The sequence below is a fragment of the Hyla sarda genome, chromosome 9 (assembly GCF_029499605.1).
Source record: "Hyla sarda isolate aHylSar1 chromosome 9, aHylSar1.hap1, whole genome shotgun sequence".
Classification (NCBI taxonomy): domain Eukaryota; kingdom Metazoa; phylum Chordata; class Amphibia; order Anura; family Hylidae; genus Hyla; species Hyla sarda.
This window is the reverse complement of record NC_079197.1, coordinates 92,736,424-92,758,650: the sequence shown is the minus strand read 5'-3', so window position 1 is coordinate 92,758,650 and position 22,227 is coordinate 92,736,424. Positions and strand designations below refer to the sequence as shown.

The window sequence follows — 22,227 nt, the reverse complement described above, 5'->3', positions numbered from 1 at the left end:
TATATTCTCTTCTAATATTGACTATTAGACCAGGTTCACATATTCGTTGGAGGCTCCGGCAGGTCAGCTGTTTGACAGACACCAATGGAGCCTGACAAATCCAATAGACTTTAATGAGGCCTATTGAATTTCCCGCTGGAAAACAACTGCATGCCGTTGTGGCCCTGAACAGAACTTCCAATATAGATGTCATCTTAGCTTTACTGTTCTAAAATCAGAATAGGGATTTCATAATTTAATAGTTGTCTCTTAGACCTGGCACAAATGAAGTTGCACAGAGAAAAAAAATCTAATATGTTGGATTCTCTAACCTTTATAGCTGCCAATTCTGAGTACACTTCACGCTGCCTGCAGCTTTAACAGCAGCTTATTGGCACAAATCAGTCACCAATTACAGACTGTGGGAAGTTGGGCATAGTTCAAATTTTAGATTTTTACTTTATCATTTCAAAAGGCTCAAAAAGTCTGATAATATAATAGTAGTAGGATTTTTTTCATAATAAAAGCAAGTGTATCTCCACAGTTATTCAAAAACTGCTTTGAACATTTAACCCCTTAAGGACTCAGCCCATTTTGGCCTTAAGGACTCAGACAATTTAATTTTTACGTTTTCATTTTTTCCTCCTCACCTTCTAAAAATCATAACTCTTTTATATTTTCATCCACAGACTAGTATGAGGGCTTGTTTTTTGCGCGACCAGTTGTCCTTTGTAATTACATAACTCATTATATCATAAAATGTATGGCGCAACCAAAAAACACTATTTTTGTGGGGAAATGAAAACGAAAAACGCAATTTTGCTAATTTTGGAAGGTTTTGTTTTCACGCCGTACAATTTATGGTAAAAATGACATGTGTTCTTAATTCTGAGGGTCAATACGATTAAAAGGATACCCATTTTTACATACTTTTCTATTATTGTTGCGCTTAAAAAAAATCACTAACTTTTTAACCAAATTAGTACGTTTATAATCCCTTTATTTTGATGACCTCTAACTTTTTTATTTTTCCGTATAAGCGGCTGTATGGGGGCTAATTTTTTGCGCCATGATCTGTACTTTTTTTTGATACCACATTTGTTTGTAAAAAACTTTTAATAAATTTTTTATAATTTTTTTTTAATAAAATGTATTAAAAAAGTAGCAATTTTGGACTTTTTTTTTCTTTCGTTCACGCCGTTCACCGTACGGGATCATTAACATTTTATTTTAATAGTTCGGACATTTACGCACATGGCGATACCAAATATGTCTATAAAATTTATTTTTTAGGCTTTTTGGGGGTAAAATAGGAAAAAACGGACGTTTTACTTTTTTATTGGGGGAGGGGATTTTTATTTTTATTGGGGGAGGGGCTATTCATAGCAATACCATGATTGCTAATACTGATCTGTTCTATGTATAGGACATAGAACAGATCAGTGTTATCGGCGATCTCCTGCTCTGGTCTGCTCGATCTCAGACCAGAGCAGGAGACGCCGGGAGCCGGACGGAGGAAGGTGAGGGGACCTCCGTGCGGCGTTCTGAATGATCAGATCCCCGCAGCAGCGCTGCGGGTGATCCGATCATTCATTCAAATCGCGCACTGCCGCAGATGCCGGGATCTGTATTGATCCCGGCACCTGAGGGGTTAATGGCGGACGCCCGCGAGATCGCGGGCGTCGGCCATTGCCGGCGAGTCCCTGGCTGCGATCAGCAGCCGGGATCAGCCGCGCATGACATGGGCATCGCTCCGATGCCCGCGGTTATGCACATGACGTAAACGTACGTCCTGGTGCGTTAAGTACCACCCCACCAGGACGTACATTTACGTCCTGCGTCCTTAAGGGGTTAAAGGGGAACTCTGGTGGAAACAAGTGAAAAACAAATGTTTTCAAAATCAACTGGTGTCAGAAAGTTAAGCAGATTTGTAAATTACTTCTATTTCAAAATCTGAATCCTTCCAATACTGCTGCTGTATACCACAGAGGACATTGGGATTTTCTTCCAGTCTGACAATAGAGCTCTCTGCTGACACCTCTGTCCGTGTCAGGAACTGTCCAGATTAGAATCATATCTCCATAGAAAACCTCTCCTGCTCTGGACAGTTCCTGACATGGACAGAGGTGTCAGCAGAGAGCACTGTGGTCAGACTGGTAAGAACTTCACAAATTTCTCTGCAGTATATCTGTAGTATACAGCAGCTGATAAGTACTAGAAGGGTTAAGATTTTTAAATAGAACTTGTGGTAGCCCTTGGGGTGTATAGTGTAGTTGGGGTGTTGCTTCAGAATATAAGGGGTTAATTTAACCCCTGTCACTCGTGACGCCAGGGTGAGGGTTAATACGCTGAGGTAAATCTCCGGCCTATCGCCACCCTTCTTAGGAACGATAGGTGCGTGCTTAAATGAATGAAGGTCCACAATGGAGATGAACTTGAACTTGCATAAACTTTACTGAAGTACTTGCGGTACATCCAATCAACAGCAACAGTCTTAGTAATACAGTCTCTATATAGCACAACAGTAATTGACAGATGCTGAGGACCATTGACTTATCCAAAGAGTTATTAGATTGAGGATTTTTGCAGAGATCCGTCCGGATTTAGGGGAATATTTAGGTCCGGTGATCTTGCTGAGGTAATAGGGATTGAAGTAACTCACAGTTTTGAGAGATGATCATTGCCGCAAGGCTTAGGCCTGGTTACTGCTGATGACAGATGCGCAGATCCGTCCTCATTAGCAGCCCACGAGGAAAGAGACCTAGCAATGGCCGCCGCTCCCTTATATGGGCAGGGCCGTTTTGGATTGGTCCGTGTCAGCTGTCACTCACCGTTACAAGGCATGGTGGGTGAACACGTCACGGGGACCTCCAAAGGTCCTTAAGCAAAAGCATAGAGTTTCCACCTGATCACGTGACCCGCAGGTCCTGCTACGCTCCGTACAGGTAAATAACCACATATATACAGTTTCTATACCTATAGTATATAGCTATATAAATATCAAATAGAATTACTATATATCTACTGATTAGTGAGAGGTGAAAAGGGGAAGACTAGACAAGAGGGACCCCGACGTCCTAGGGACTCTGGCTATGGGGACCTCTATACAGGTAACGTATAGGATACGGTACCGGGACACCACAAAGTCATTTACAAATCTGTTTAACTTTCTGGCACCAGTTGATTTGAAAACATTTTTTTTTTCCCGGAGTTCCCCTTTAATAGAATATCTGGCTCTTATGTAACAAGAGTCTGTGAGCAAATATAGTGCCAGATATAATGCTGGATAACAAAGATGTCTTTCTCATGAACCTGTAGGCACTGAAGGCATCATGACTCTACAGCAGTGTTTCCCAACCAGGGTACCTCCAGCTGATGCAAAACTATAACTCCCAGCATGCCCAGACAGCCTTTGGCTGTCTGGGCATGCTGGAAGTTGTAGTTTTATAATGGCTAGAGGCACTCTGATTGGGAGACCCTGCTCTACCAGTCTAGCTCAGCTCAAAGGAAAAGGGAGCTTAAATATTCAGCTCTATACACTGTGCTGAGCTGAGGTCCCACCTGCATTTCCTGACATTGCAGGCTGCCGTCTCTGTCAGGCTGCTGCAGGAGACAATCTGAAAGCAGGACTGCAGGCAATACCAGAAGGAGGACCCCTGGTGGCCAAACTTCTAGGGGTCAATTTAACACAACTTATATTAAAAAAATCTTTTCCCTTCCAGTACTTGTTAGTGACTGTATGCTACAGAGGAGATTATTTTATTTTTGAATTTCTTATTTGTCTTGTCCCCAGTGCTCTCTGCTGACACCTGATGCCCGTATCAGGAACTGTCCAGATCAGGAGAAAAACCCTATAGTAAACTTATGCTGCTTTGGACAGTTCCTGACACGGACAGAGGTGTCAGCAGAGAGCACTGTGGATAAGACAAAAAAGAAATTCCAAAAGAATTTCCTCTGTTTCATATAGTTACTAAAATAAGCTGGAAGGATTAAGATTTTTTAATAGAAGTCATTTACAAATCTGTTTAACTTTCTGGCACCAGTTCATTAAAAATAAAATGTTTTCCACCGGAGTACCCCCTTAAGTATTCAGACCCTTTGCTATGACACATGAAATTTAGCTCTCTGTGCCTCACATTTCTATTGATCCTCTCTGAGAGGTTTTTTCACCTTGGCCAGAGTCATCTGTGGTAAATTCAGGTGATTGGACAGGATTTAGAATTACACATCCCTGTCTATCTAAGGTCTCTCAGTTGACAATGCATATCAGCCGAAAAATCAAGCCGTGACTGAGAAAAGAATTATCTGAGACGGAATTGGAGAAGGGTACGAACAAAAAGATCTGCTCCACTGAAAGTTTCCAAGGGCAGAGTGGCCAACATGATTCTTAAATGGAAGAATTATGGAACAGACAGGACTCTTCGGGGGCTGTCCACTCAGATTTGACAATTTTTTTCATCTTTTTTGTGCTTTAGCAGCATTTTAAAAGCATTTGTCGATCTTGTTCAGATAGTTTCCCAGGACCCACTGGCCTGTTTGTGGCCACCAAAGGTGGTTTGAAAGCCGTAACCAGCTGTGCCATCTGTATTATACAAGTTGCGTAACTTCCATTGACTTTAAAGGGGGTTGTTGAAATAGAATAGCACTACAAGCTACACTCGTTATGTAACTCCCAGAGCTGGGTAAACAACATATCTCACTGTGCTACACTGTTTATGCAACTCTATATCAAAGTCATTAGTAGCTATGCAAATTGAGTGAAAACTGTTGTCTCAGCTGTTTTCGGCTTCCTGACCACCTGCAGCAGCAAGAGGGTGCCAGGAAACCCTTGTACCAAGATAGGAATACACATTTAATAACAGGTTTTACAGAGTAGCTTGGTTAACGAAGTTGACACAAGTTCACCAAGTACAACCTATTATCCTAATGTGTTGATCCAGAGGAAGACAAACACTCTCATAAGGCAGGCGCTAACTGCGTATTATTAGGAGGAAATTTACTCCAGGAAATGTGTAAAAAGAACTCCGGCCTATGTGTAAAAAGAACATTAGAAAGATCTCTGTACTGTCCATCAATGTATTTGTACATTTTGATCAGATCGCCCCTAAGCCATCTATTTTTCTTAACTAACCTGTCTTGTTACCTTGGCACCTTATGAAGTTTAGCTACATTCTTCACATATATAGATGCCCAACAGAGTGCATATTATTCCATGTGTGATCTGGTGGGACTTGCATTCAGGCAAACTTACCTTCCTGTTATGTGCATCTTTGTGTCTTTTGAGAATGCCTGTGAATTTATTTTCCTTGCCTTTGTTTTAGCCAAAATTGTTACTTTCTTTTCTGGGTCCGCTTCTGGCTATAAAAGTAAGGAAATGTTATTCTTTTCGGCCTCACTGGGATGCCTGTGGGGTCTGAGGTTGGATGTCGTCAGCTGCATGTTTTGCTTTTTTATACCAATTTTTAAAGTATATGCTTCTGTATTGAATCACTTTTGGTGTTGCTAGTGAAGTAAGAACTTTCCAATAAACAAAGCAGTGTGCTGTAGATAATGGAAAAACTTTACTCACACAAACTGTTCAACTGTGCTGTAGTGATGGCTGAATGAAGCACGGCCATTTCCCTCTGCTGACTAGATGAATTTCCCTCTCGGAGTAGGAAAAAGGATTTTGGAGACAAATGGCCTCTCAGCGTGGACTGGAGACAGTCTTGGAGAAAACCTCCTGACATAGGCGTGCGCAGCCTATTGCAGTAGGGTGTGCACCCTAAAGCACAAACTCACACACGCGTGTGTGTGTGTGTGTATATATATATATATATATATATATATATACACACACACACACAAACAAATACACTATTGCTTGCATACACACATACATTAACAGACCTGCACATCATATTTGCTTATGATTTCTATGTGAATTGCACTCAGTAAACCAGCCCCAGTCAGGTGCTCTGTGTGAACAATATGTAGTATCATGCAAGTTTAACCCCTTAACGACAATGGACGTAAATGTACCTCATGGTGCCGTGGTACTTAACGCACCATGGCGTATATTTACGCTCCATCATGACCGCGAGCACTGGTCTGGTGCTCGCGGTCATGATGGAGCGTAAATATACGCCATGGTGCGTTAAGTACCACGGCACCATGAGGTACATTTACGTCCATTGTCGTTAAGGGGTTAAACTTGCATGATACTACATATTGTTCACACAGAGCACCTGACTGGGGCTGGTTTACTGAGTGCAATTCACATAGAAATCATAAGCAAATATCATGCGGGGCAGGTCCTGGCTGCTATCAGCAGTCAGGGACCCGCCGGTAATGGTGGACATCCGCGATCGCTCGGATGTCCCCCATTAACCCCTCAGATGCTGTGATCAATACAGATCACGGCATCTGCGGCAGTGTGGTACTTTAAATGGATGATCGGATCGCCCACAGTGCTGCCGAGGGGATCCGATCATCCAGCATGGCGGCCGGAGGTCCCCTCACCTGGCTCCGGCCGTCTCCCAAGGTCTTCTGCTCTGGTCTGAGATCGAGCAGACCAGAGCAGAAAATCACTGATAACACTGATCAGTGCTATGCACTATGCATATCACTGAACGGTATTAGCAATGAAAGGATTGCTATACATAGTCCACTATGGGGACTAATAAAGTGTAAAAATGAAAGTTAAAAAAAAAAGTTTGAAAAATGTGAAAAATCCCCTCCCCCAATAAAAACGTAAAATGTCCTTTTTTCCCATGTTACCCCCATAAAGTGTAAAAAAAAAGAATAATTAATACACATATTTTGTATCGCCGCATGTGTAAATGTCAGAACTATTAAAATATAATGTTACTGATCCCGTATGGTGAACGGCGTGAAAGTAAAAAAAAAAAAAAAAAATCAAAATTGCTGCTTTTTTTGTCACACTTTATTCAAAAAATATTTTTAAAATTCATAAAAGTTTTATATACACAAATGTGGTATAAATAAAAAGTACAGATCATGGCGCAAAAAAATGAGCCCTCATACCACCGCTTATATGGAAAAATGAAAAAGTTATAGGTCATCAAAATAGAAGGATTTTAAACATACTAATTTGGTTAAAAAGTTTGTGATTTTTTTTATAGGTATCATTTTAATCGTATTGACCCACAGAATAAAGCACACATGTCATTTTTACCATAAAAACGAAAATGCAAAAATTAAATTGGCCTGGTCCCTAAGGGGTTAAAACAATAAATCAGAACATTTTGTATATGAATCTAAACTAACAGTAGGTAGCCATTTGCCCCTTTAATATGTGACACAGATGGGTCTGACGGAGGCTGAACGAATGAGTAAATGAAATAAAAATGCAGCATGAAGGAAGAAGAAATAAACTTAGTGTACATAAAAAATACAAACTGTATATATAAAATAAATAAACAATAGCTGTTATCATTAAAGATGTTAAACTAAAACATTAGGGTGACTAACTAGAGAATACATAGAAAGATGGTAGTGCTAGTGTACACTATCATAATAATAATAATTATATAACCAATAAATTACTAAATGTATTACAAATTGATTATTTAAAAATAAAAAAAATCACCTCTAGCAGATATTGGCTGCTGTAAGCCATTCTGGGATAGTGGGATACCGAGAGTAATGCCGCTGGTCTTGCGCAGTAACCACCTGACCGTTACTCCGCCTACACGTGACGTCACAGAACGCGCCGCGCATGCTACAGGGGAGGTCTGGAGGAGAAGCATGTCCATCCTACCAGGGCCGGTTTTAGGCTTAGCGTGGCCCTGGGAAAAACCAAAAGTGGGGCCCTAAAAGTCGTAATAGTGCACTAACCAGATTTGCTAATTTTTTGCCACTTCAAATACCATAAAAAATATCTAAAAAGCAATTGAAAAGTCCCATCAAAACAAAAATAGTACAGATAAAAACTACAAATCACAGCTCAAAAAATGACCCTCATACATCCCCATATATAAAAAAATAAATAAAAGAGTTATAGGGATCAGAATAGTACAATTTTATATTTTTGTATAGTCCCCCCCCCCCCCATTAGGTTGGCAGTATAGTTCCCCCACATTAGGTTGGCAGTATAGTTCCCCCACATTCGGTTGGCAGTATAGTTCCCCCCATATCAGGTTATAGTTTCTTCACATTAGGTTGTAGTTCCCCCACATTAGGTTGGCAGTATAGTTCCCCCACATTAGGTTGTAGTTCCCCCCACATTAGGTCAGCAGTATAGTTCCCCCACATTAGGTTGCAGTATAGTTCCCCCATATTAGGCTGTAGTTTCCCCACATCAGGTTGTAGTTCCCCCACATTAGGCTGGCAGTATAGTTCCCCCACATTAGGTTGTAGTTACCCCACATTAGGCTGGCAGTATAGTTCCCCCACATTAGGTTGTAGTTCCCCCACATTAGGTTAACAGTATAGTTCCCCCACATTAGGTTGTAGTTCCCCCACATTAGATATGCAGCACAGTTCCCCCACATTAGGCTGGCAGTAAAAGTCCCCCCACATTAGGTTGTAGTTCCCCTACATTCAGTTGGCATTGTAGTTCCCCCACATTAGGTTGGCAGTATAGTTCCCCCCACATTAGGTTGGCAGTATAGTTCCCCCACATTAGGTTGGCAGTATAGTTCCCCCACATTAGGTTGGCAGTAAGGTTCCCCCATATTAGGTTGGCAGTATAGTTCCCCCACATTAGGTTGGTAGTATAGTTCCCCCACATTAGGTTGGCAGTATAGTTCCCCCACATTAGGTGCAGTATAGTTCCCCCACATTAGGTGCAGTATAGTTCCCCCAAATTAAGTGCAGTATAATTCCCCCACATTAGGTGCAGTATAGTTCCCCCACATTAGGTGCAATATAGTTCCCCACATTAGGTGCAGTATAGCTCCCCCACAGACATACAGCCTTCAGCCACATACAGTGTATGGCTGGAGGCTTGATTAGAGTGTGCCCAGGCACACCAGGCACACCCCGTGCCCACGCCTATGCCTCCTGAACACTAAACAGTGCCATGATCACTGTGATTCAACCCAGATTTTTGTGATTCAACCCACTGTGATTCAGCCCAGATGTGGGGATCACATGGCCGAGCTGCAATAATGAAACAGTTCAAAATGCATGAATGCCACTGAGCAAAGAAGTCACAAATTACTCTGCTGAATATTCTTTACGTTGAAACATTAAAGGGGTACTACCATGGAAAACTTTTTTTTTTTTAAATCAACTGGTGCCAGAAAGTTAAACAGATTTGTAAATTACTTCAATTAAAAATCTTAATCTTTTCAGTATTTTTTAGGGTCTGTATACTACAGAGGAAATGCTTTTCTTTTTGGAACACAGAGCTCTCTGCTGACATCATGACCACAGTGCTCTCTGCTGACATCTCTGTCCATTTTAGGAACTGTCCAGAACAGCATATGTTTGCTATGGGGATTTTCTCCTACTCTGGACAGTTCCTAAAATGGACAGAGATGTCAGCAGAGAGCACTGTGGTCATGATGTCAGTAAAGAGCTCTGTGTTCCAAAAAGAAAACCATTTCCTCTGTAGTATTCAGCAGCTAATAAGTACTGGAAGGATTAAGATTTTTTAATACAAGTAATTTACAAATCTGTTTAACATTCTGGCACTAGTTGATTTAAAAAAAGTTTTCCACGGGAATACCACTTTAATTGATTTATTCAGAATGAACATTTGACATTCCATATAATAATAAGGATCAAACCTTCTAATTAGGAAAATGATAGTTTGATTATAATTTTTTCAAACAATTTATCAGCATTTTATACAATAATAATGTCTTCATGTATGGATTTGTCAAGCTATTGGAGATTACCGTATTTTTCGTCCTATAGGACGCACTGGCGTATAAGACGCACCCAATTTATAGGTGCAAAATAAAGATTTTTAACCCAATAGTGGTCTTCAACCTGCGGACCTCCAGATGTTGCAAAACTACAACTCCCAGCATGCCCAAGACAGCCGTTGACTGTTCAGGCATGCTGGGAGTTGTAGTTTTGCAACATCTGGAGGTCCACAGATTGAAGACCACTGCATAGGAGGTAATACTCACGTGTCCCCACCGCTCCGGACCCGTCACCGCTGCCCTGGATGTCGCTCCATCGCTGTCGCCGTCGCTCCGGAACGTCTCTGCTGCCGGTCGGGTATCCCTGCTCTCCGTCGCCGCCATCACATCATTATGCACGCCGACGCATGTACGCGACGACGTGATGACGAGGAAGGAGAGCGTCGGCCATACAGGGGATCCCTGAACGGAGAAGACACCGAGGAGGCAGGTAAGGTCCCCCCCGGTGTCCTGTAAGCACTAGCCCCGCTATTCAGTCGAGCTGTTCGGGACCGCCGCGGCGGTCCCGAACAGCCCGACTGAACAGCCGAGTTAGTGTCACTTTCCCTTCAGATGCAGCGGTCAGCTTTGATCGCCGCGTCTGAAGGGTTAATACAGGGCATCACCGCGATCGGTGATGTCCTGTATTAGCCGCGGGTCCCGGCCGTTGATGGCCACAGGGACCGCCGCGATAGGGGTGTATTCGCCGTATAAGATGCACCGACTTTTTCCCTCCAGTCTTGGGGAAGAAAAAGTGCGTCTTATACGGCGAAAAATACGGTAAGTCTTTGAATCCCCAGCATATGTTGTTTTATGGAATCAAGTGTACTGCAAATCTCCACTCATTCTGTAGGGAGGAATTAATAGTTTTATTGTTTGCCAAAATAAGTCTTTCATGAGTCAATGGGCCAATCTATGTCAATGTTTATCATACAGCTAATTAGGAAACGTAATACTTATTATGATGCCAATTGGGATTCACATTAACTGTGTTGTGTCTGCGCTTGTAAAATTTCCTGTTCAGCCAGACAGAATAAATAGGATATGAACCATACCAGTTCACTGGCAGCAATACAGTAGATCATGGGAGCCTGAACTGGTCATCTGTTGTAGACAAACACAACCTAACATGAATTTGAAGGCATTCATGGGTAAAATGAATGACATAATTACAGAACTGGGCTTAATATTATTAACTTTATATCCTAATTCACTACTTTACTTGTAAGAAGGTGAAATCTTTTTGTCGAATGCAGACTGGAAACATATAATTTATTGTTGTGTAACTTTTTTTAAGGGGACAGATAGTTATTTAGTGTTGAGCGGCATAGGCCATATTCGAAATCCCGATATTTCGCGAATATATGGACGAATATTCGTCACATATTCGCTAAATTTGCATATTTGTAATATGTGAAGATTTATGAACTTTATAGCAAGGATATCAGTGTTACTTGATAGAAGAGCAGAAGGGAGGGATCAATATTCGCGAATATTCGCCCGGCAGTCTCACACAATAGTATTAGAGCCTATGTTAGACCACACAAGCTGGAAGCAGGTTGCCCAGACAGCCGTGTTACGATACTCTGCAGCAGGACATATTGCAATGGCTGACTGCGAGAATTTATTTTCTTCACTGTTAGCTACAGTGGGAGGTATACCGTATTTTTTGCCATATAAGACACTTTTCTTCCCCAAAACTGGGGGGGAAAAGTTGGTGCGTCTTATATGGCGAATACACATTAAAACCGGCGGTCCCTGCGGCCATCAACGGCTAATACACCGATCGCTGTGATGCCCTGTATTAACCCTTCAGACGCGGCGATCAAAGCTGACCGCCGCATCTGAAGCGAAAGTGGCACTAACCCGGCTGCTCAGTCGGGCTGTTCGGGACCGCCGCAGTGAAATTGCGGCATCCCGAACAGCTTACAGGACACCAGGAGGGACCTTACCTGCCTTCTCAGTGTTTGCTCCGTGCCGGGATCCCCTGCATGGCCGGCGCTCTCCTTCGTCGTTATCACGTCATCGCGCATGCCGTCCCGTCATCCAATAGGAGCGGCGTGTGCGTAGCGGCGTGCATAGCGGCGACAAAGAGCGAGGATACCAGGCAGCAGAGACGTTCCGGAGCGACGGGGACACCACGGGGACACGGAGACAGCGATGGAGGGCGGCATCCAGGGCAGCGGTGACGGGTCCGGAGCGGCGGGGACACGTGAGTACTACCTCCTATACCAGCGGTCTTCAACCTGCGGACCTCCAGATGTTGAAAAACTACAACTCCCAGCATGCCCGGACAGCCAACGGCTGTCTGGGCATGCTGGGAGTTGTAGTTTTGCAACATCTGAAGGTCCGCAGGTTGAAGATCACTGTCCTATACTTTACATTGTATTTGGTTCAGAATCTTTATTTTCTAGATTTTTATGCTTTAAAATTGGGTGCATCTTACATGCCGGAGCGTCTTGTATGGCGAAAAATACGGTAGATAAGGGAGTAGGCTCAGTAAGAGTCTGGTGATGTCAAGGAGCCCTGCATGATGACTCTGATGCATTGTGCTACCATGCTTTGACAAGTATCTGTGGGGTGGGGCAGTTGGTATGAGATAAAAGGGAGGAGAGAGTGCAATATTTATTAAAGCGGACATTGGTTTGTAAAGTTGGGAGGCCTGGGGCTTGTTACATCTGAAATATTGTAGTGTGTTAGAACCCAGTAAAGGCTGTGGACATTGGGAGCATTAGTGAATGAAATGCTTGGAGAGGCTTGCCTATTGGAGTGATTAACAGGGGGCCAGAGGCAAGATGAGGGGTCCAAGAACAACTTTACAGGGGATGCCTGTTGTGTCAAATGATTCCTTGAAGAAAAGTGGTTTAGCTGCTTCACTAAGCAGGACCTGGTTGTGACAGGAATAGATGTAAACTATTAAAAGCGTATTCCAGGAAAAAACTTTTTTTATATATATCAACTGGCTCCAGAAAGTGAAACCGATTTGTAAATAACTTCTATTAAAAAATCTTAATCCTTCCAATAATTATCAGCTGCTGAAGTTGAGTTGTTATTTTCTGTCTGGCAAAGGTGCTCTCTGCTGACACCTCTGCTTGTCTCGGGAACTGCATAGAGTAGACGAGGTTTGCTATGAGAATTTTCTCCTACTCTGGACAGTTCCCGAGACAGGTGTCATCAGAGAGCACTTAGACAGAAAAGAACAACTCGACTTCAGCAGCTCATAAGTACTGAAAAGATTAAGATTTTTTTAATAGATGTCATTTACAAATCTGTTTAACTTTTTGGAGCCAGTTGATATATAAAAAAAAGTGTTTTCCTGGATAACCCCTTTAAGTTCCAGCTGGGACAGGAAAGCTGGCCATGGTGGAGGATGGTTAGGAGTGGACTGCTATAGAGGTATAAGCTGAATGCGTATAGATATGGATTCTCCCAACATGCAGATATCCTTACATTGTTGCTGTATGCTCTAACTTGCCAGTTTTATCATTTACCTTTTGCTTCACTGCCAATATACTACTGTAAATATAGTTTTAATGATTATTCTATCATCTTGATATCTACCTTTTGTATTGTGGTATTTTTTGACTCTATTGCTCTATATTGTTTGACTCCTGATGAACCCACGGATCCATGAGAAAAATACGTCGAGATGAGACTAGTATAAAAACTACGGATATCAGACTGAGACATTTGTATAAGAATATGGTTCAAGTTTTTGACCTCTCTGTAGTGCTAAGTGGTTAATGTGATGAATTTTCTGTCACTAGTCATAGCATGGTCTTTACTTATTTTTGGAGTTATACATAAGAATGTTATGAGATCCTGAGAGTAGCAAGTGCTGAATGTTGCTTGTTTAGCAAATAGAGTTTCTCTTTGTCTTTTTTTTTTATACAGTTTTATAAAGAATGAAGTAAAGGTTAATTTTAAGCAACTATGGGGGAGATTTATCAAAACCTGTCAAGAGAAAAAGTTGCCCAGTTGCCCATAGCAACCAATCAGCTCGCTTCTTTCATTTTTAACAAGGCCTCTGCAAAATTAAAGAAGCCATCTGATTGGTTGCTATGGGATACTCCGCAACTTTTCCTCTGGACAGGTTTTGATAAATCTCCCCCTATGTCTTTGTGACATTAGGATTAGGGGTGATAATGCCAGTCAGGCAAGGGTGAGCAGTACTAAGCCAAACCCGAGAGAAACATTTAGTCAGGGCCATGATATAAGACCGTTCTATACTAGAGAGAAGCTATTGTACAAGTTTGCTAACCTGGGGTCCTGAAGTTCAGACTGGAGAAGTTTGTCCTAAGAGGGTAGTGTGACTAGAATCCTTGACAGCAGATCTGATGTCCCGAGGAACCAAATGCCTGGAGTTTAGGGCCTATGAGGAAGATTTATCAAAACCTGTCCAGAGGAAAAGTTGCGAAGTTGCCCATAGCAACCAATCAGATCACTTCTTTTTTTTTTCAGAGGCCTTTTCAAAAATTGAAGAAGCGATCTGATTGGTTGCTATGGGCAACTCAGTAACTTTTCCTCTGGACAGGTTTTGATAAATCTCCCCCTATGGGTATAGTAACTGGTACCTGATAGTTAGGCCTGTACATGAAGAGAGCAGAGGCTGGGATAAGAAGATGCTTGCTCTGTAGAGTGGGGGTTGAGACTGAAGGACAGGTGGTGTGTGCTAAAAAGGTTGGGAGTTTTAGTTTATTAGTTTGCTCCTGTCAGGGGGCCTAGGAGAACCTTTGTCTTTGTGGGACAGAAATTAGCTCCAGCAAGGTCTGAATGTCTTAAAGGCATGTAGGGTGGTCTTGGTGGATAGACCCATGGGTCACTTCTAAACTGAGCCTAATAGACAGCTTGAGGTTTGGTAAAATAGGGGTTTATACTGAAAAATGTGTTAAATGGTTAGTAACCCTTTCAGAATTTTCTGTGTTAGCACCACTCCAAACCAGGTGTTGTCCAGAAAACTGAAGCAGACGTATTCAAGAGATCACTGTAAGTACCCCAAAGGACCAGGTCTCGAATAGTGCTATAATGAGAAATGGGGAAGGTTGCATTTTATGGTAAATTTACACATGGCAGATTTGTTGCAGGAATTTCCGCAACTCCTCCTTTCATCTGAATTGGGTGTGCAGAAAAGCATTCATTTACTGCAACACTTTTTGCGACAAATCTGCTGTGTTAAATCCTTTCAATATTTTCAGATTATTCTGCATTCAGTCAGCACATTCTTATGTGGACATTGGGGGAGATTTATCAAAACCTGTGCAGAGGAAGAGTGGTGCAGTTGCCCATAGCAACCAATCAGATTGCATCTTTCATTTTCCACAGGCCTCTTTAGAGGCCTGTGGAAAATGAAAGAAGCAATCTGATTGGTTGCTATGGGCAACTGCACCACTCTTCCTCTGCACAGGTTTTGATAAATCTCCCCCATTAACCCTAACATCATCTCCTCCTCCTTGTTGCAACTCACTCTGAATGGCACAAATCATCTCGTCCTGATCATGGCTGCTGAGAGATGCCAATATTTGTGATGTAGCTTTGAGCCTGTGTTGTCTTCCATGTTGTGGTTATAGCTGGGATCTGTAGTGCAGTGAATGACTGATTATCTCATTTTTACTGGTGATCAAGAGCACAGGAAACATAATTTGCATATATCATGTTTAATGAACAGATCTATAAAGTGTTAGCATATCAACCGGAGTTCACACTACCTAAATAAAGTATTTCTTTTAAACACAGATACAGCATATGATCACATTTTCTATATAGACAAGTATAAAATGTACATAATACTATTTTCTCAGACACAAATTTCCTGTAGACAACGCTGTCCATGTCCTTTGTTAACCTGTAGTATAGAAAGAACAACTGGTCAGACATGGGATTTAAATATTTGCTCATTCTAGATATAATGATAGAAGCACTATACATATTCACATGGACTTCCGGAACAGCAGTTGCGGTAATAATTACTAATGGTAAAAAAAACTGTCGGGGCCAGATGTTGACTGTTATTGGATCAGACAGCAGAGCTCGCCCATGACCCTTTCATGCTCATCTATATGGTCAGACTGCAGAGCTAGGGTGATGGAAATCATCGACTCCCTTGCACACGTACTGTCCCTTTTTGTTTTGATACCTCCCCTGATTAATTATGTTACTTTTTTTTCAGGGGGGACAATGCATTTTTGTTGTTAATGGTGTTGTCCCAGCTTGCTCCTTTGGGCTTTCTCCGGGTCCTCTGGCCTGTTTGTTTTTTTGAAGCAGCTACAGGAGGCAGAAAGAAGCCGAAACGGGTAAGTTATGCAATTTGCTTACTATCCATTCTTTTCATCTGTTAAGAATATAGGGCTTACAGGTATGCTCTTGTGTCCTGGAACTTAAGGACCATGGGCATACCTGTATGTCCTGATGCTGTGCTCACTTCGGAGCAGTGAGTGTCAGCTACTATAAGTAGCCAGACATTCACTGCTAATAATGATCCCACCACTGCCAGTCATTTAGCCCTTTAGATGCCGTGATCAATGCTGACCACAGTACCATCAAATGAGAGTTAAAGGGGTACTCCGGTGCTAAGACATCTTATCCCCTATCCAAAGCTGTCACGCCCCCTCCTATAGGCTTGCATTGAGGGGGCGGAGCGGGATGTCACACGGGGGCGGGGCCGTGATGTCACAATGCTCCGGCCCCCATGATCGCCAGTAATCAGACCCTGAGAGAACATGCACCGGGAAATGATTATAACAGGGTGCTGCGTGCAAAATATGCTTTGGATAGGGGATAAGATGTCTTAACGCCGGAGTACCCCTTTAATCTTGCCATTAACTCAGTGGAGCTCACTGAACCCCCACAACATGATCACAGGTATTCAGCGAGCTAAAATGGCGGAGTAGGGTCCCCTTGGCCTAGTCATATGAGGGCTTGTAACGTAACTTAGTTTTGGTAATTACAATGGGAATTACAAAGATTGAGTAACTTCCCCACTTTGTCTGCTTTCGGCTTTCTTGACCACCTCTGGATGCTGCAAACAGGCTAAATGAGCTGAGGAAAGCTGGAAGGAACAAGCTGAGACAACCTTTTTATTTTTTTTTATTTGTTAGATATAACTGGGAAGGAGATATGGTTAGTTGATTAGGCAGGGACCAGTAAGACCGGAGTCACATGACAGAATCTCTGGCCAGATAAATTCCGTGCAGCCAATGCCCCATAGACAGCCATGCATTTCTGAGTGGAGTCTATGGGCCTCATATACTAAGAGTTTCGGGTTTTTACTAGTGGGAAAAGTTGTTTCAGACATGCAGGATTCCTTTCTATTCACTATTGGGAAAAGTCGGGAACTTTTTCTGACCAGCTTTTTCTAGGTCGATATTTCCAGCCATTTACCCACAGAATTTTCTGTGAATTCCATAGTAAATCGGTCGGGATGTGAAATCACGCCCATTTTGGTAGACCACGCCCCCTTTTGCGACAGACCACGCACTTTTTTCGGGTTTGTCTGGTTTTTCAGGCGCACACCGTCGCACACTGGCACAGACATGTCTCAGACATAATAACCAGACAAAAACTGGTCGGTTTCAGCTTAGTAAATGAGGCCCTATAAGTCAGAATTTCCATGGAGGAGTCTTTGCCATGAAAATTCTGCAGGGTTAATGGTGCAGCAGAATCTCATTGGAAAAAAAGGAGGCTGCTGCATTGAAATTTCCGAGCTGAATTCCAGAGGGGAATTCCAGTCAAAATTTCTGTTGTATAAACCCGTTCTTGGGCTGCTGATTAGGGGCCCATCTCTGTAGGTGGTACTAAAACTGCTATACCTCTCTTTGAGTTGCTCTGGACATGCTGGTGGGGAGGCATAAAGGACTGGAGTCCCCTGTCCTCCTGTCTAATCTTCTGTAAGCGGCTGAAATACATTGATAAAGACAATGCCAATAGTATATGGGAGACTAGAAGAATGTTAGATCTTTACTATAAAAGCTTATGATGTCCTCATAGGCTGAAAATATCACAGTATACCATAGAAAAACGTTTTATACCTTCTTTTGCTTTTTCAGATATTTTCCTCTCAACTGGGTACTGCAGGTGTGTTGCAATGCCTTGACCTGGTTTCGCGTAAGCAGAGATCAAATTCTGAATCTTCCTGAACATTCTTTTTGGAACCCCTGGTGCTGCCTGGACATTAACAAATTTAGTTAAATTCTACAGTAGATATGACACCCTTGTAAAAATCAACTACAGTAAATCAACTTTATTGGTATGAATAATTATTTGCAAGGCTATGGGAAAAATCCAGCAGAGATCAGCAGACAAATGAGCAAAGGATCATTCACCAGTTCACTGAATCTCTTGTGCAGCTGTTTAAATTATCGTCGGCCGCACATCAATCCCCGTGTTGACAGGCAATAAGAAGCCGACAATGATAAACTTAAAGGGCCTCAAGAATGATCCAGCGATTGTTCATGCAGCCTGGTTGCACAATTGGGCCTTGTAAAATGCTCTGTAAATGAGCACTCATGAGCAGAACCTTTAGTGTCAAACACAAGGCCCGCGGGCCGAATCCGACCTCGTTATGTGGCCCGCGTAGCCGCCGCCAGCCTTCACCTTTTATTCTCGCTTTTTTTTTACGCTTTTTTTTTTTGACACAAGAGAGCCGCCTCTTCAGCGCATGCGCGGCAGCCAACAAGCCAGAGAACGTCTGCCCTCTAGCGATCCTCCTTCGGTCCTCCTGGTCCTCCGCCTCTATGGTTGTACGCACGGGACGTCAGTGATGTCCCCTGGGTACAACCATAGAGAGGCGGGAGGACCAGGAGGACGGCAGGATCATCGCAGGACGTGCGCCGGCCGGGGCCTGGTAAGTGACCGGCGGCGCGTTATCTTCTTCAGCGTTCTTAGAGAGGTAAGTTCAGTAATATCTGTACCCCTGTTCATGATATTTAGAGATTCTCTGGTGTCTGGTATTGTGCCAAGGGACTGGCGCAAGGCGAATGTGGTGCCAATCTTCAAAAAGGGCTCTAAGTCTTCCCCAGGAAACTATAGACCGGTAAGTTTAACGTGCATTGTGGGTAAATTGTTTGAAGGACTGTAATAAGGGATTACATACAGGGATACATAGGGGATAATTGTATTATAAGTGATAGCCAGCATGGGTTTACTAAGGATAGAAGTTGTCAAACCAATCTAATTTGCTTTTATGAAGAGGTGAGTAGAAGCCTTGACAGAGGAATGGCTGTGGATATAGTGTTTCTGGATTTTGCTAAAGCATTTGATACTGTCCCTCATAGACGTCTGACAGGTAAGTTAAGGTCTTTGGGTTTGGAAATTTTAGTTTGTAACTGGATTGAACACTGCCTCATGGATCGTACCCAGAGAGTGGTGGTCAATGATTCGTACTCTGATTGGTCCCCGGTTATTAGTGGTGTACCCCAAGGTTCAGTACTGGGCCCGCTGTTGTTTAATTTATTTATCAATGATATCGAGGATGGTATTAACAGCTCTGTTTCTATCTTTGCAGATGACACCAAGCTTTGTAGCACGGTACAGTCTATAGAGGATGTGCATAAGTTACAAGATGACTTGGATAGACTAAGTGTCTGGGCATCCACTTGGCAAATGAGGTTCAATGTGGATAAATGTAAAGTTATGCATCTGGGTACTAATAACCTGCATGCGTCGTATGTCTTAGGGGGGATTAAACTGGCAGAGTCACTGGTAGAGAAGGATCTGGGTGTACTTGTAGATCACAGGCTACAGAATAGCATGCAATGTCAGGCTGCTGCTTCCAAAGCTGGCAGGATATTGTCATGTATCAAAAGAGGCATGGACTCAAGGGACAGGGACATAATACTCCCCCTTTATAAAGCATTGGTACGGCCTCACCTGGAATATGCTGTTCAGTTTTGGGCACCTGTCCATAAAAGGGACACTGCGGAGTTGGAAAGGGTGCAGAGACGCGCGACTAAACTAATATGGGGCATGGATCATCTTAGCTATGAGGAGCGATTAAAGGAGTTACAATTGTTTAGTCTTGAGAAGAGACGTTTAAGGGGGGATATGATAAACGTATATAAGTATATTAATGGCCCATACAAAAAATATGGAGAAAAACTGTTCCAGGTTAAACCCCCCCCCCCAAAGGACGAGGGGGCACTCCCTCCGTCTGGAGAAGAAAAAGTTTAGTCTCAAGGGGTGACACGCCTTCTTTACCGTGAGGACTGTGAATTTATGGAACGGTCTACCTCAGGAACTGGTCACAGCAGGAACAATTAACAGCTTTAAAACAGGATTAGATACATTCCTGGAACAAAATAACATTAATGCTTATGAAGAAATATAAAATCCCATCCCTTCCCCAATATCGCGCCACACCCCTACCCCTTAATTCCCTGGTTGAACTTGATGGACATATGTCTTTTTTCGACCGTACTATGTAACTATGTAACTAACTATGTTCCGGTCACCGCTAGACCGGTCCTGGAACCTACTGCTGTGGTCCATATCAGTAGATTTTGACCCCGGGCCGGAGGAGCGGTGACGGGTTCACAGTGGGGGCAGCACACAGACATAAAGCCTCCAGCCATACACTGTATATGGCTGGAGGCTGTATGTCTGTGGGGAGGGAGGGAGGGGGTGGGGTGCTGCCAACCTAATGTGGGGGGAACTATACTGCCAACTAATGTGGGGGAACATGCTGCCTACCTAATGTGGGGGGAACTATACTGCCAACCTAATGTGGGGGAACTTGCTGCCAACTAATGTGGGGGGAACATGCTGCCTACCTAATGTGGGGGGAACTATACTGCCTACCTAATGTGGGGGGAACTATACTGCCTACCTAATGTGGGGGGAACTATACTGCCTACCTAATGTGGTGGGAACTATACTGCCAACCAAATGTGGGGGGAACTATACTGCCAACCTAATGTGGGGGGAACTATACTGCCAACCTAATGTGGGGGGAACTATACTGCCAACCTACTGTGGGGGAACATGCTGCCAACTAATGTGGGGGAACATGCTGCCTACCTAATGTGGGGGGAACTATACTGCCTACCTAATGTGGGGGGAACTATACTGCAAACCTAATGTGGGGGAACATGCTGCCTACTAATGTGGGGGAATATGCTGCCTATCTAATGTGGGGGGAACTACAAGGTACTGTACATTGCGGTAGGAGGGGTAGTCTTATATGGCGAGTATATCCCAAACTCTACATTTTAACTGTAAAAGTTGGGGGTCGTCTTATACACCCTGTCGTCTTATACGCCGGCATATACGGTATGTGGGGGGGGGTCCTACAGATACAACCGGCCCTTTGAGGGTGAGCAAACTGCTGATGTGGCCCCCGATGAATTTGAGTTTGACACCCCTGCTTTAGACCATCTCATCTTAGCTTATAGTCTAATAATTAGACAGTTCTAGTAAATTTAGGAATTTTTTTTATGACAAGAATTAACCCCCCCCCCACCCCCCCGTTTGTGTTGTTCCTCCTCTCCCACCACTCCCCTCTCCACTCCACCACCTCTTCCCTCCCACCAACCCACCCCCTTTTTTTATTCCTTTAACCCCTTAAGGATAAACGTATATAAGTATATTAATGGCCCATACAAAAAATATGGAGAAAAACTGTTCCAGGTTAAACCCCCCCCCCCAAAGGACGAGGGGGCACTCCCTCCGTCTGGAGAAGAAAAAGTTTAGTCTCAAGGGGTGACACGCCTTCTTTACCGTGAGGACTGTGAATTTATGGAACGGTCTACCTCAGGAACTGGTCACAGCAGGAACAATTAACAGCTTTAAAACAGGATTAGATACATTCCTGGAACAAAATAACATTAATGCTTATGAAGAAATATAAAATCCCATCCCTTCCCCAATATCGCGCCACACCCCTACCCCTTAATTCCCTGGTTGAACTTGATGGACATATGTCTTTTTTCGACCGTACTATGTAACTATGTAACTAACTATGTTCCGGTCACCGCTAGACCGGTCCTGGAACCTACTGCTGTGGTCCATATCAGTAGATTTTGACCCCGGGCCGGAGGAGCGGTGACGGGTTCACAGTGGGGGCAGCACACAGACATAAAGCCTCCAGCCATACACTGTATATGGCTGGAGGCTGTATGTCTGTGGGGAGGGAGGGAGGGGGTGGGGTGCTGCCAACCTAATGTGGGGGGAACTATACTGCCAACTAATGTGGGGGAACATGCTGCCTACCTAATGTGGGGGGAACTATACTGCCAACCTAATGTGGGGGAACTTGCTGCCAACTAATGTGGGGGGAACATGCTGCCTACCTAATGTGGGGGGAACTATACTGCCTACCTAATGTGGGGGGAACTATACTGCCTACCTAATGTGGGGGGAACTATACTGCCTACCTAATGTGGTGGGAACTATACTGCCA

At 43.3% G+C, this 22,227-nt stretch overlaps 1 protein-coding gene and 1 long non-coding RNA gene across 3 annotated transcripts in view; both read right to left on the bottom strand.

Annotated features, from left to right (window-relative positions):
- LOC130290964 (uncharacterized) overlaps positions 1–14,226 on the bottom strand; it is a 53,993-nt gene extending 39,767 nt beyond the window's left edge. The window contains exons 1-2 of the long non-coding RNA XR_008847752.1: positions 14,098–14,226; positions 5,231–5,337 (exon numbers count right to left, since the gene is read on the bottom strand). This is a non-coding gene — a long non-coding RNA (uncharacterized LOC130290964). The remainder of the gene's footprint in view (positions 1–5,230; positions 5,338–14,097) is intronic.
- A 1,195-nt stretch (positions 14,227–15,421) lies between these two features.
- The window catches only part of SH2D1A (SH2 domain containing 1A), a 56,849-nt gene continuing 50,043 nt past the window's right edge, over positions 15,422–22,227 (bottom strand). Inside the window, exons 4-6 of one of the 2 annotated variants that reach the window (XM_056539448.1) lie at positions 17,861–17,996; positions 17,642–17,727; positions 15,422–15,678 (exon numbers count right to left, since the gene is read on the bottom strand). In XM_056539448.1, the coding sequence (XP_056395423.1) occupies positions 15,631–15,678; positions 17,642–17,727; positions 17,861–17,996 (270 nt within the window). In that variant the 3' untranslated portion in view covers positions 15,422–15,630. The remainder of the gene's footprint in view (positions 15,679–17,641; positions 17,728–17,860; positions 17,997–22,227) is intronic. The other variant, XM_056539449.1, reaches the window with a different exon arrangement.